Source organism: Dreissena polymorpha, chromosome 7, assembly GCF_020536995.1.
Source record: "Dreissena polymorpha isolate Duluth1 chromosome 7, UMN_Dpol_1.0, whole genome shotgun sequence".
Lineage (NCBI taxonomy): Eukaryota > Metazoa > Mollusca > Bivalvia > Myida > Dreissenidae > Dreissena > Dreissena polymorpha.
In genome coordinates, this window is record NC_068361.1 from 55,175,059 (window position 1) to 55,191,373 (window position 16,315).

Consider the following 16,315-nt stretch of genomic DNA (forward strand, 5'->3'; position numbering starts at 1 on the left):
TAGCTCGATCCTAAAGCAGAGTTAAGCGTTTCATCTTCGGGACGGACGGACGTACACGTGAAATGCTCAAGCGCAAGTATGTCCGTGTTTTTCAGCAGGAACCTATCCATAGGCCTCTGTTTCAGGCGTTAGTATACGAACGTTGATTGTTATTGTTTACATTTCGATATTTCCGCGCATGCGCATTGACTGGAGGGCAAAAACACTGGTTACAGTAACGTAAAGCATGTATAAAGGGCTTTTGCTTCGTCAAAATTTTATAACAAATGCGAAATAAAAATGAATATCTTTAAAAAAAATAGTGCTAATATATTATATTTAGTTCCAATAATTGTATATTCACATATATATATCGATCCCTCTTCATAAAAACAATGTAGTTATAAGCATCAGAGTAAACGTGGTGTGAATACTAAATACTGACAATCCCACAAAACAAAACAATGAAATTGCCTTATTGTTTCTGATAGTAAGACTTTAATAAATGATATTGCAAAAATAATAAAACACTTATTAATTTGATAATAATTATTAGTGGTATGGATAGGTTTTTTTTCATCAGCTTGTAAGAGGTGCATTTAATCAATTATCAAACAAAGCCAAAAACGGAATACATAAAAAAATTAAATGTTATGGTTATATACTTTTCCAATCAATAAATTTTCGTTTCGTTAACATTGAATGCCAATGTTAATAAATTTTATCATACAAACGCGGAAAAAAACCTGCATATTATGCAAATTGAATTGTCTTCGCATGTATATTGAAATCTCTTTACTAGTGACACGGAGCGTATATTGTCATCTAGAGTCCGTGCTAGTGATAATTAGTGATAATTTAAAGTCTAGCATTCTATTATAAACACATTATAAATTTCATTTCTTTAACGCAAGTATTTTTTACCATATTGTGATAGCTTCTTTTCATGATGGTATTGTGTACACTGAAGTAACGTAAAATCTTTACACGTACTAGCGAAGTTTACATTTTCCGGATCCCTTAATTACGTAGCAGTAATACTGCACAATATGTTAAAATTATATTTATTGAACACTGTATTATAATGATTCAATTAACTGGCTAATATAATGCACTAGTTCCTGTTAATCCATTTCTGACAGATTTTGTCATTTTGTAATGTTGAAATATTTTATTGAAGCCACTTTTCTTTTTTGCTTTAAAATTTGGCTTTACTGATTTCTCAAAATGCCAAGAGATGTCATGGAGGTATCGTGAATTGTGTTTAATGAACAGACAATCGTCTGCAACATGTGGTTTATGGCATGGACCCAATGTGCCTTGGTTTATGACACCCTGTTGTCTTTGTCTGGACGGTCTCCGATCATAACGAGATAATCGATTTGTGATGAACAAAGGTGCAATTTAACACCTATGCTGCAACACAGAGTGTCAAAACTGGTGTAACAATTAAATAAATCAATAACATTAATCGATAAAATTTATTTAATGTGTAACAAGGTTAGTTTTTTTAGACATATAGAGGTTACTACATGCATACAGGTATGTTGCTAAGATAAAATCTATCTATTTGTTGTTTGTCTTCATCCTCAATTGTTTTCGTTCATTAAATCTATTTTATTCTGAAAGAATTACAATTTCTGAGACTTGTTTTAACTTCAAATGGTCGCAAAGAAGTGCAAGTAGAGAAATTTTGTGGTATCCATATACCGTATGTGCTCTTAAATGGTTTTCCACTCCCGAGTTCGTTTGAAGTAAAAACAAATAATAACAATATTATTCAAAAATAAAGTTCCTTGCATGCTTATGTCTTTTCAGACATCTTAATTAAAATTATATTTGATATTATGCATGATTATCAACTAAAACGTTGATTTTGTCAAGGCAGTACTATGAGATAGATATTGAGATAGAGCTTCTGTATATGCGCTTTTTGCCCTCCAGTAGAAACTCGGGTCATTTAGCAGGTGCGCGTGACGTCACTCGTCAACGTTCGTATACGCAAAGTAAGATTTGGTCCCAGGTATGTGATGGACTGGAGTTTAACCTTAGCCAGGGGAAATGACTCTTGTTATGGATTTCGCAATTATTTTTGACCAATCAAAACTCACAAACATAATTATACCGAACCGAGCAGCCGGAAGTGAGACCATTTCGCAAGAGAATTATTTCCAGTTTCTGCATTAAACAATCAAAATGGGCTTCGAAACTTGTGGACCCAACGAAGTGATGGTAGTTTCAGGTAAATATATGGTGATTGCTTCATTTGCATTTGATTTGCGGTGCAGATTTCGAAGTTAAACCGAACAATTCAGTATCCTTTCTTTATCATTAAAATATTGTTTACATCTCCTAATCCATCAACATGTCAACTCTCTTTTTGAGAGTCTTAGTGAACTACACATTGTTCAGTGACGTTAACATGTTAAATCAATATCAGATACAGTGTGTACCATAGACATTAATTAGAAAAACGTTACAAGTATATAACATTTGTAAACTTTGCCTCTGATGTATTTGTTGCAATAAATTGAATAATCCAACTCCCAGCGTTTCACCTTCCGGGTCTATCTTTCCAGGGACCTATACAAATACTTTGTGTAGGTCCCTGATCTTTCTCTGTTTACTGCCAACCGCTCTTTCGAGTATTATAGGCAGATATGGACACTGTCAAGTCCATTTCCTGGGAAAAACAAGTACTTGATGTCTATGGAGCAGATAATGAGAACACACCGGAGTAGTGATCGAACCCACAAACTCCGATCGCTAGGCGGACACCTCATCCACTACACCACCGGTCGTTGGAAACGGCAACTGTTAACAGCATATTTCATGTCAAGTCTACCTCTTGAATCCAGGCGGCAATTTAATCTTTAAAATAAGCAACATAAACTATTTTCTGGCATAAATAAACACAAACAGATCATAAATATATGCGCAAATTAAAACAACTTACATGATATGGTGTGCTTGCATAATATTGATATTTATCCAAAGTATCAAACACTTCAATGATTCATTCAAATTTGTCATTTTTTGCAATGGAAAAAAAGTATTCCGAATTCAAAAATATGCTAGCAAATATTTCCGGAATCCTCCGTGAGATTGATCTGGTATAAAATCTACCAATCATAATACACTAATTGTCTCTGTTACATTCCTAAGATTTATCAAAATTTCAATTCAAAACTTCCACTTTCGGTTTAATATTGGTTTTGCATAAAGTTTTTGTTTTGATTATTTCACCACAAACGACTCGCAAATTCAAATTGATGTTGGTTATAATGTATATTGTGTTTGTTGCGATGTATGAGGTTAATTTAACTCAATTTTATAGAAATATGTGAGACATATATTTTTGACATGAAAAAACGGTTTTCAAGAAGAACTTTGAGCTGTATGTATGTACTCATAAAAGCTCAGAGAATTCAAGAAGAACTACCCCGTATCTGGTGTATGTTTTTGCAAAAATGAATAGGTCGTTTTAGGGTCGCCCGACCGTGTCTTCCGAATCTGTGCTGACCCTCAACTTTTTATTGGGGTCGCCAAAAAAAATCACAAAAAATCGTTCATATAAGATTTTTATGAAGCAAACAAAGCATATATATACATGTATTTCTTATTAAAAGCTTTAGTAGCCTTCCATTCTAGTACTCGAAAAAAAAATCCCTACCTACCGACCCTGTTTTTTCCCATGGAGACCAGAAACAGATCCTTTTTTTTGGCCTTATTCAGACATGATATTTGTTAACATCTAAAACAATAATCTTGTGATGGCATCACGCTAATGCAATTCTTATTAATATCAATACTACCATTGAAAATTAAAACTTATTTAAAAAATGATGAAAAAAATGTTTTACTGCATTCAATTTTTTTTCTTCAAAATCTTGCTTTAAATCAAATAATCAAAATTTATCCATATTCAATACATTCTATTGGTCCCCTTCAAGAATTTCCTCCTAATTTTTAAATTGAAGAATGCAACTTCTTTTGTGTAAATACAACACTTTTATTGCCAATCACAATTGAATACTCTTTCTTAGGTGTGTTGTCACATGAGCTAGGTCACCCATGCAAATAATGTACAGGGAATTCAATATTTTTTGAACACCAGGAGTCAAATGACCCTGTGCTTGAAATGTTTAGGGGTCAAATGAACTTTTCAGGGGTCAAACTACTGGAGTGTAGGACATTAGCCCTCTCGGACATTAGCCCCTAGCACAAAAGCCCCTATGACAAAAACCCCATAGGACATTAGCCCCTTACTGGCCTTAGGACAAAAGCCCCTTAGGACGTCCGTTGAAAAATGATTATGCAATTTAACATCATTATGCAATCTTGTTACCTTGTTATTATGAAATAATAAATATTCAATTTTGATTGTATCTTGTAGTTAAAGAAGAAACAAAAATATGAAAATCTTTCAAATTAAAAAATACTTCATAGTTAATTGATTAACCACCAATAGTAATAGTAAAATAGTAAAGACATTGTGAAAAACACTAAAATGTATGTGTGTGGTTCAAGCTATATATTTTAATATATATATGTATTAGACTTCAACATATTAATAATTGTTTGTATTTACATATGAAATTAAAAAACAAATGGAATAAAATACTAACTTTAAAAAAGGAAAGAATGCCTGGGGCTAATGTCCGAGCGTGCACTTTTTTGAAAGGGCTTATGTCCTAGGGGGGCTAATGTCCTAGGGGCTTATGTTCTAGGGGCTAATGTCCGAGAGGGCTTATGTCCGTACCCCAAACTACTGAAATCTAGATATTTTGTTACTGGATATTTGTTGATTTCTCTTCAATTATTGCTTAGTATAGCTTTTAGAATATCTTTCATAACTAAAAAACATCATTTAGTGAAATAAAAAGTACATTTTATGTAAGTTTTATGGTAACATTTGCATCAAAATGATGCAAGGAAGATAATAAGAAGGAGTCAAAAGTGACAAAATTGCAAAATACTTGCATCAAAAAGGCAGGCTTCTGCTTCAATTGAAATCCCTGATGTACATTGCTCTAGCATCTCTTGAATGGCTAAACTGCTTCAATTGAGATCCCTGATGTACATTGCTCTAGCATCTCTTGAATGGCTACCTGATGTACATTGCTCTAGCATTTCTTGAATGGCTAAACTGCTTCATTTGAGATCCCTGATGTACATTGCTCTAGCATCTCTTGAATGGCTAAACTGCTTCCATTGAAATCCCTGATGTACATTGCTCTAGCATCTCTTGAATGGCTAAACTGCTTCAATTGAGATCTCTGATGTACATTGCTCTAGCATCTCTTGAATGGCTAAACTGCTTCCATTGAAATCCCTGATGTACATTGCTCTAGCATCTCTTGAATGGCTAAACTGCTTCAATTGAAATCTCTGATGTACATTGCTCTAGCATCTCTTGAATGGCTAAACTGCTTCAATTGAAATCTCTGATGTACATTGCTCTAGCATCTCTTGAATGGCTAAACTGCTTCAATTGAAATCCCTGATGTACATTGCTCTAGCACATCTTGAATGGCTAAACTGCTTCAATTGAAATCTCTGATGTACATTGCTCTAGCATCTCTTGAATGGCTAAACTGCTTCAATTGAAATCTCTGATGAACATTGCTCTAGCATCTCTTGAATGGCTAAACTGTTTCAATTAAAATCCCTGATGTGTATTTCTCTAGCATCTCTTGAATGGCTACCTGATGTACATTGCTCTAGCATCTCTTGAATGGCTACCTGATGTACATTGCTCTAGCATCTCTTGAATGGCTAAACTGCTTCAATTGAAATCCCTGATGTACATTGCTCTAGCATCTCTTGAATTGCTACCTGATGTACATTGCTCTAGCATCTCTTGAATTGCTACCTGATGTACATTGCTCTAGCATCTCTTGAATGGCTAAACTACTTCAATTGAAATCCCTGATGTACATTGCTCTAGCATCTCTTGAAATGCTAAACTGCTTCAATTGAAATCTCTGATGTACATTACTCTAGCATCTCTTGAATGGCTAAACTGCTTCAATCGAAATCCCTGATGTACATTGCTCTAGCATCTCTTGAATTGCTAAACTGCTTCAATTGAAATCTCTGATGTACATTGCTCTAGCATCTCTTGAATGGCTAAACTGCTTCCATTGAAATCTCTGATGTACATTGCTCTAGCATCTCTTGAATGGCTAAACTGCTTCAATTGACATCCCTGATGTACATTGCTCTAGCATCTTTTGAATGGCTACCTGATGTACATTGCTCTAGCATCTCTTGAATGGCTAAACTGCTTTAATTGAAATCTCTGATGTACATTGCTCTAGCATCTCTTGAATGGCTAAACTGCTTCAATTGAAATCTCTGATGTACATTGCTCTAGCATCTCTTGAATGGCTAAATCCCTGATGTACATTGCTCTAGCATCTCTTGAATGGCTTAACTGCTTCAATTGAAATCTCCGATGTACATTGCTCTAGCATCTCTTGAATGGCTAAAGTGCTTCCATTGAAATCTCTGATGTACATTGCTCTTGCATCTCTTGAATGGCTAAATCCCTGATGTACATTGCTCTAGCATCTCTTGAATGGCTAAACTGCTTCCATTGAAATCTCTGATGTACATTGCTCTAGCATCTCTTGAATGGCTACCTGATGTACATTGCTCTAGCATCTCTTGAATGGCTAAACTGCTTCAATTGAAATCTCTGATGTACATTGCTCTAGCATCTCTTGAATGGCTAAACTGCTTCAATTGAAATCCCTGATGTACATTGCTCTAGCATCTCTTGAATGGCTAAACTGCTTCAATTGAAATCCCTGATGTACATTGCTCTAGCATCTCTTGAATGGCTAAACTGCTTCAATTGAAATCTCTGATGTACATTACTCTAGCATCTCTTGAATGGCTAAACTGCTTCAATTGAAATCTCTGATGTACATTACTCTAGCATCTCTTGAATGGCTACCTGATGTACATTGCTCTAGCATCTCTTGAAAGGGATCTTTTCACGCTTTGGTAAATTGACAAAATTGAAAAAAGTTGTTTCAGATTCGCAAATTTTCGTTTTAGTTATGATATTTGTGAGGAAACAGAAATACTGAACATTTACCATGGTCTAATAGAGCCATAATATGCATCTTTTTACGATTTTAAAACCTAAAAATTATAAAGCGTTGCAACGCGAAAGATTGAATAATTTGGAGAGTTCTTTTTTTGTCGTTAAATTTTGTGAAACTACGAAGATTGCTTATATAAGGTATAAAATACGTTCAGCATGTGTACTCGGCGGAATAGCTCAGTAGGCTAAAGCGTTTTTACTTCAGGACTCTGGCAGGACTCCAGGTGTCACTGGTTCGAAACCTGGTCCGGGCAATGTTCTTTTCCTTTTTATACGCCCGTATAAAATACGGGACGTATTATGTGAAACCCCTTGGCGGGCGGGCGGGCGGCGGGCGGGCGGCGGGCGGAAGGCATCACTTTGTCCGGACTCTAATTCAAATTGTATTCATCCGATCTTCACCAAACTTGGTCAGCAGTTGCATCTAGTTGATATCTAGGCCAAGTTCGAATATGGGTCATGCCGGGTCAAAAACTAGGTCATAGGGTCAATAAGTGCATTTTCAAAGGGGCCACTTTGTCCGGACTCTATTTCAAATTGTATTCATCCGATCTTCACCAAACTTGGTCAGCAGTTGCATCTAGTTGATATATAGGCCAAGTTCGAATATGGGTCATGCCGGGTCAAAAACTAGGTCATAGGGTCAATTAGTGCATTTTCAACGGCGCCACTTTGTCCGGACTCTAATTCAAATTGTATTCATCCGATCTTCACCAAACTTGGTCAGTAGTTGCATCTAGTTGATATCTAGGTCAAGTTCGAATATGGGTCATGTCGGGTCAAGAACTAGGTCATAGGGTCAATTAGTGCATTTTCAACGGCGCCACTTTGTCCGGACTCTAATTCAAATTGTATTCATCCGAAACTTTTAAACAACTTTTTATCCTGCGTCAAAGTGGTATGGGGGTATATTGCTTATTTCCAAAACAAATACATCAATCATCAGTGTATCATCTCCAATGGCACACAAATCGGGCGTATATTGCTCCGTCATGCGGCGCTCTTGTTTTAATTTTATTCTTAATTTTTTTCTGGAGCTTTTACGATCCAATGTTTACATTTATCGATATAAAGCATTTAATGAATAAGTTAAAAAATGCCAAAATCTGTGAAAAGGCCCCTTGAATGGCTAAACTGCGTCAATTGAAATCCCTGATGTACATTGCTCTAGCATCTCTTGAATGGCTAAACTGCTTCAATTGAAATCTCTCATGTACATTACTCTAGCATCTCTTGAATGGCTAAACTGCTTCAATTGAAATCTCTGATGTACATTACTCTAGCATCTCTTGAATGGCTACCTGGTGTACATTGCTCTAGCATCTCTTGAATGGCTAAACTGCTTCAATTGAAATCTCTGATGTACATTGCTCTAGCATCTCTTGAATGGCTACCTGATGTACATTGCTCTAGCATCTCTTGAATAGCTACCTGATGTACATTGCTCTAGCATCTCTTGAATGGCTAAACTGCTTCAATTGAAATCCCTTATGTACATTGCTCTAGCATCTCTTGAATGGCTAAACTGGTTCAATTGAAATCTCTGATGTACATTACTCTAGCATCTCTTGAATGGCTAAACTGCTTCAATTGAAATCTCTGATGTACATTGCTCTAGCATCTCTTGAATGGCTAAACTGCTTCAATTGAAATCTCTGATATACATTACTCTAGCATCTCTTGAATGGCTAAACTGCTTCAATTGAAATCTCTGATGTACATTGCTCTAGCATCTCTTGAATGGCTACCTGATGTACATTGCTCTAGCATCTCTTGAATGGCTTAACTGCTTCAATTGAAATCTCTGATGTACATTGCTCTAGCATCTCTTGAATGGCTAAACTGCTTCAATTGAAATCTCTGATGTACATTACTCTAGCATCTCTTGAATGGCTAAACTGCTTCAATTGAAATCTCTGATGTACATTACTCTAGCATCTCTTGAATGGCTAGCTGATGTACATTGCTCTAGCATCTCTTGAATGGCTAAACTGCGTCAATTGAGATCCCTGATGTACATTGCTATAGCATCTCTTGAATGGCTAAACTGCTTCAATTGAAATCTCTGATGTACATTACTCTAGCATCTCTTGAATGGCTAAACTGCTTCAATTGAAATCTCTGATGTACATTACTCTAGCATCTCTTGAATGGCTACCATATGTACATTGCTCTAGCATCTCTTGAATGGCTAAACTGCTTCAATTGAAATCTCTGATGTACATTGCTCTAGCATCTCTTGAATGGCTACCTGATGTACATTGCTCTACCATCTTTTGAATAGCTACCTGATGTACATTGCTCTAGCCTCTCTTGAATGGCTAAACTGCTTCAATTGAAATCCCTGATGTACATTGCTCTAGCATCTCTTGAATGGCTAAACTGCTTCAATTGAAATCTATGATGTACATTGCTCTAGCATCTCTTGAATGGCTAAACTGCTTCAATTGAAATCTCTGATGTACAGTACTCTAGCATCTCTTGAATGGCTAAACTGCTTCAATTGAAATCCCTGATGTACATTGCTCTAGCATCTCTTGAATGGCTAAACGATGTACATTTCTCTAGCATCTCTTGAATGGCTAAACTGCAACAATTGAAATCCCTGATGTACATTGCTCTAGCATCTCTTGAATGGCTAAACTGCTTCCATTGAAATCTCTGATGTACATTGCTCTAGCATCTCTTGAATGGCTACCTGATGTACATTGCTCTAGCATCTCTTGAATGGCTAAACTGCTTCAATTGAAATCCCTGATGTACATTGCTCTAGCATCTCTTGAATGGCTAAACTGCTTCAATTGAGATCTCTGATGTACATTGCTCTAGCATCTCTTGAATGGCTAAACTGCTTCAATTGAAATCTCTGATGTACATTGCTCTAGCATCTCTTGAATGGCTAAACTGCTTCCATTGAAATCCCTGATGTACATTGCTCTAGCATCTCTTGAATGGCTAAACTGCTTCCATTGAAATCTCTGATGTACATTGCTCTAGCATCTCTTGAATGGCTTAACTGCTTCAATTGAAATCCCTGCTGTACATTGCTCTAGCATCTCTTGAATGGCTAAACTGCTTCCATTGAAATCTCTGATGTACATTGCTCTAGCATCTCTTGAATGGCTACCTGATGTACATTGCTCTAGCATCTCTTGAATGGCTAAACTGCTTCAATTGAGATCTCTGATGTACATTGCTCTAGCATCTCTTGAATGGCTAAACTGCTTCAATTTGAAATCCCTGATGTACATTGCTCTAGCATCTCTTGAATGGCTAAACTGCTTCAATTGAAATCCCTGATGTACATTGCTCTAGCATCTCTTGAATGGCTAAACTGCTTCAATTGAAATCCCTGATGTACATTGCTCTAGCATCTCTTGAATGGCTAAACTGCTTCCATTGAAATCTCTGATGTACATTGCTCTAGCATCTCTTGAATGGCTACCTGATGTACATTGCTCTAGCATCTCTTGAATGGCTAAACTGCTTCAATTGAAATCCCTGATGTACATTGCTCTAGCATCTCTTGAATGGCTAAATTTGTGCAAATAAACATGTTTGACATGTATTTCTCGGAAATTGAATTATTCCGTGTAGATTAATCATTTGTTGTTGCATGTTAGCATTGGTTCAGAGATTAAGTTATTTCTTTTTTTATTCCACTGGAATAAGGTATCGGAAAACGACACTCCAATCGATACAAAATAAAAACAAAAGTTAAAAAAACCCACAAGCCCTTTGCTAGAATAATGTATACAATCAAATTATATACCAGTACTAGCAAATGTAGTGATTAATGGCTTTGCAAAAACAACAACCCTAAAAAGTCTTTTGTTTCCTTGATTTTCTAGGATGTTGCAGGGGGCAGTCGGAATACATCCCTGGTGGTCGTGTGTTTGTGTGGCCTATCATACAGAAGCTGCAAAGGTAACTTGGACAGATAACAGAAAAAGCCATATGAGCCTCACTCTGGGAATATTTGGGTTAAATACATGTTCGTAAAGTGTCGTCCCAGATTAGGCTGTGCAGTCCACACAGGCTAATCACTTTCTACACTTTCCGTCTAAACTAGATTTTTCGCTAAGAAGAGACTTTCTTTAAATGGAAAATATCTTAACAAGTAAAAAGAGTTGTCTGCAGTACCCACTTGCTATGGTATTTTGGAATGACACTTTGCGCACATTCATAAACCCCTATTTTCCCAGAGTTACACTCTTGTTAACATGTATGATTATATGATTATTTACTTTCTGAAAAGGATTACCAAAACATCCATTTCGTGCATATGAACAAAGTGTTAGATGTCTTAAAACTTACTAAAATAAAGCAGTATTATGAATATGTGCTGGTAACTTGGTAACTAATTAACTTTACATTATTGACGTTGTGTAAAGTGGAGATTACATAAGTTCCTTTTTTATAACTTATAACCTAAGATATTACTAATTTCTTCAGCTCATTTGGTAAACTATATTTGTTTCAAATTTTTCCTTAAAACACATATAAATAAAAAAGAAATTAGTAACCTCATTTAATGAATGTTCTGTTCTGCTGCCCATATAAGAATGAATTTGGGAATGATGACCTTGACCATCGAGAGTCCCATGGTTTACACCAAGTATGGGGTGGCTATATCCGTCACTGGAATAGCCCAAGTAAGTCTGTTAGCTTTTGTGGCAGAGAAAGTCTATGAAACCTCACCCTGTCACACTCTTGATTTTTGTCCATTGTGGAATATATGTTGTGAGGGCTTCAGTGGTTATTTTATGCTTCAGTTACATGTACATAGATGCAAGTGGTTAATCTTTATTTTGTAAATTGTATTGCTGTTGGTTGTAATATACATGTATTATGCTTGAGTGAGTAAGTTGGGAATGTTCACAATGAGCTCTTCAGATTGCAAATTGGCTTTGTGTGGTGTTTAAAGTATATAGTGAATTGCGAAAGACACATTCCAAGGTACATGTCTAGTTAATCATATTTCGAAACATTATTTGATATGAACAAGCATGTAGTCCTCTCTTTCACAATACACATTGATCACATGATGCTAGGGTTTGAAACAATCTCACAACAATTTCAATATTGTTATTTGGAAGTGGCAATTGACTGTTAACAGAACCTCTTGGCATTTTTATCATCCGCCAAAGGTGGAGTGATTAGAAATGGCGTTGTCCATACGTCTATCCATCTGTCACAAAACTTTTAAGGGCTATATCTCAGAAACTATAAAATATATTAACATGAAACTTCATAGAAGAATATATTTCAATATATATATCAATGAGGAGAAGTGCCATGCACAAGAACCATAACCATACACTTTCTTTAATAAGAGTTATTGCCCTTTGTTGTATTTGAATGATGGAACTTGTCTGGGCTATATTACAAATACTATACAACATTTCAACATGAAATTTGATAAATGAGAACTGACTTAAATACCATGTGATGATTTACTTGAGAGCATAGAACCTATTTGCATAAACTGACATACCTTTTTTGGGTTCAAACAAAAAAGCAATTTCTACCAACTAATTCATTTTAAGCTCGTCTGTTTTTGGAGAAAACCTGAGGTATTGTCATAGCCAGCTCGTCGTGTCCGCCGTCCGCGTCGTGCTAAAACTTTAACATTTTGTCAAGGTGTTGAACATTGGCTCTAAAATCAAAGTTCTTCAACCTACAACTTTGAAACTTCATATGTAGCTGCACCTTGATGAGTTCTACATGCCACACCCATTTTTGGGTCACTAGGTCAAAGGTCAAGGTCACTGTGACCTCTGAAAAAAATAATAAAAAAATTCTGACAAGCTTTCATCTATTCAAAACTGCACCCGCAGCCGAGCGTGGCACCCATTATGCGGTGCTCTTGTTTAAAACTCATGAATAACTTAAAAATAGCAATTGAGATGGTTTCAGTAAAAACATTTCCGTTCTCATGAAAAATCATGGAATGTTTTATATTTGGCCCTGTGGGATGGTCCTATGACCTTAACCTGCTGCAAATAAATGCAGATACAAATAACTGCCATACTCCAAGTACTCATAACTTTTGGGGACTGTGAGTTAAAACAGCTGATACAGGCACGCAATATACAAGGTGTGTATCATACATACAGTGGTCAAATGGCTGAAACAGGTACATGATAGTAAATACATTCATAGACTGTGGTACTGGAGTGGTATTTCGCAGGCGGTGGTTAATTCATTTTCAGGCTCAGCTTAAATGTCATCACCCTCACCATCACCAGTTCCAATGTATATACACAAAAGGGTGTGGCCATAGAGGTCACAGGGGTCGCCCAGGTAACCCATGGCGATGGGGTCACCCATCATTCAATCCCTGGGATATATCCATGTTTACAACCCAGCATAATATTATTATAATCATTATAGCCAAAGTATGCACAATTTTTCTGATGAGAATATCCAATTAGAGAGGTTGGATTGTGTAAGCTTTTTTTTTCTTCTGATAAACAATTTCAACATTTATCAAATGAGAGTACATTGTATTCTTCAATTACTTAATTGTTCCCTTCCTAAACACAAATAAAATAAATGTTACTCCTATGTTCAGTTTGCTTTCTTTAGAACAGTTTTCCAGTTTTAGTGTTGAAATTGTTGCAGTTAGTATCAAGTTTTATCACATGTCATACCCTGTTTCCCATGTAATATAACCATTACATATATTTTTATCTTACACATGTGTAATATACTTTTTAAGCGTTTTCATTGACTTAGTTTTTGTTTATTGACCAATCGCATTTTGTTATTTTGCTGAAATGACGTTGCAACATCAAATGTTGTCATGAAATGTTAACAACATTCGGGATTCATCATTATGTTTGCGTAAATATTTATTTAATTTTCTCATTTAAAAGCATGTGATAAAACAGATCTGACACTCGTTGTCATATCATACCATATTTTTTTTAACTCGTCCAGGAAATTTGTTAGTAAGCTCGCCTAAGGCTCGCTTACTAACACAATTCCTGAACTTGTTTAATACAATATGGTATGATATGACAATGCGTGCCAGATCCTATATATCTGTATTCTGCTGAGATCTAACTTGATGAAATCCACTTCTAACTGGCATGGCTGAGGAATTGGAATAACCATTAGTCTGTACTGAATACATGTAAACACCAAAATGTTGAACTAAGTCTGTGATAGGCTTTGGTCTGTTCTTTATGTAGTCTAAATTAATGTTAATGGGATATTTATTTAAGTTATTTACTAGGGGCCAACTTCACATACAAAATACAAGTGTCTGTCTGTCTGTCTGTCATTCTGTCCAGAACTTTAACCTTAGTTTGATAACTTTTGCAATATTGAACATACCAACTTGATATTTACCATGCATGTGTATCTCATGGAGCTGCTCATTTTGAGTGGTGAAAGTTCAAGGTCAAGGTCATCCTTCAAGGTAAAAAAATAAAAAATAAATCATTTCTCCAATCAATCTCTTACTAACTTCTCCGTGGAGCTGCACATTTTGAGTGGTGAAAGGTCAAGATCATAGGTCAAAATATAAAAACCATAAATTTTCATAACTTTTTTAATATTGAACACAGCAACTTCATATTTGGCATGCATGTGTATCTCCTGGAGCTGCACATTTTGAGTGGTGAAAGGTCAAGGTCATCCTTCAAGGGGGCATTGTGTTTCTGACAAACACATCTCTAATGTTGAAAGTGAAAACTGAATGAAGTTGTCTCCATTTTTGTATTTAAGAGGTACACATGACCACTGACACCAAAAGAAGTATATTGCACTGGGTCATTTGTTGTACGCGGCCACAGCCATAAGATGTTATAATGATTAGATTATTTCAGATCCAATGTGTTGAGAGCTGATCTCAATTTTTTTATTCCAAAAATCATTTAAGTGATCACATGGGGTTGGCTATTTAAGTGCTTTCTCAAACACACCGCAGTTTGTCTCAAAATTTTGGCATTTATTTCAAACCTGGTAATAAATTGGCTACTTTCAGATTGTCTCTCAACGTGATTACATTGAACATAGATTCACATAACGTGTATACACAAAAAGGCGTGGCTGTGTCGGTAAATGGAATAGCACAGGTAAGGTTTGCGTGAATGCTTAAAAAATTGATCTGCCTCTTCCAGCTGATAAGCTTAAGCTTTAATTTCCTATAAAACAAGTATTTGACACTTAAAATAAAATGTCTTAGCGTAGCTCAACATTAATAACAAGAATTGGAGCATAAAATGCACTTGTATTTGAAGTCAATTGCATCTTTGCAAGTCAGAAGTGGATTTTAAGTTCTGGTTAATACCCCCCTCCCCCTGCACTGTAATATAAAATACTGAATGCTGTGACTGATTATAACTACTTAGAAAATAGAGCTAGACCAGCAACCAAATATTACTGCATGTCACTCTTAAATAGTTGCATGTTGTTTGTTTTTTCACTTATCATATGCATTATAAATTATGGCAATTAAATTATCTGAAATCGACCAAATTAATGTTTTCTGCTCTCTTACTCAAATAATTGTAATTCTATAATCATCAAACTTGATCAATTTAATGCAGAAGCGTAAATAGGCATATTTTGTTACAAGCTGGCGTGTTCATGATTATATTTGAAAAATTGAATCCCATTATGTGTGTTATTGTTTAAACTTACACAGTAAGAAATTGGAACAAACATCCATCAAATGGAGTTTCATATTCAATTTTTGTTAATGAAATGAGATTTTATTTTGTTAAGAAATTGTTAAATATCATAATTATTATCATGTTATAATTGATGTGGATTCATAGTTTTAATTTTAATATCTGATAGAAATTACATCCCATTATAATATATCATGTCTTATCTTGACATAACTGCACTGTGTGTATGCAAAATGTTATGCTAATCTTGTTTTATGTGTAAACATATTAATATACATTTAAATCTACCAATAATTTGAATTTTAGGTACATGTAATATTGTTATTTTATATCATTATACTAATCAAATGGATACATCTGAAATAATGAACTCATGCAGTAAAGTGATTGCTTAAAATGGCATAACAGGAATATTTTTAAAGTGGCATAAAAGGAATATTTTGTATAATAATACTTATTTAATAATATTGATTACTTAAATAAGGACTCTGATATATAAATGATAATGAAATAGATATTTATTGCACATTTTTCACTCTGCAGGCATTCTATGACCTTGACCCCTTTCCCATAT

The 16,315-nt window shown here is 35.3% G+C and overlaps 1 protein-coding gene across 4 annotated transcripts in view; it reads left to right on the forward strand.

The window, feature by feature from the left end:
* The first annotated feature begins 2,054 nt into the window (after positions 1-2,054).
* LOC127837435 (flotillin-1-like) overlaps positions 2,055-16,315 on the forward strand; it is a 46,826-nt gene continuing 32,565 nt past the window's right edge. For 2 of the 4 annotated variants that reach the window (XM_052364556.1, XM_052364558.1), the window contains exons 1-3: positions 2,055-2,221; positions 10,948-11,023; positions 15,093-15,183. In XM_052364556.1, coding sequence (XP_052220516.1) covers positions 2,176-2,221; positions 10,948-11,023; positions 15,093-15,183 — 213 coding nt within the window. In that variant the 5' untranslated portion in view covers positions 2,055-2,175. Of the gene's footprint in view, positions 2,222-10,947; positions 11,024-11,660; positions 11,752-15,092; positions 15,184-16,315 lie in introns of all 4 variants that reach the window. The other 2 variants (XM_052364557.1, XM_052364559.1) reach the window with 2 other exon arrangements.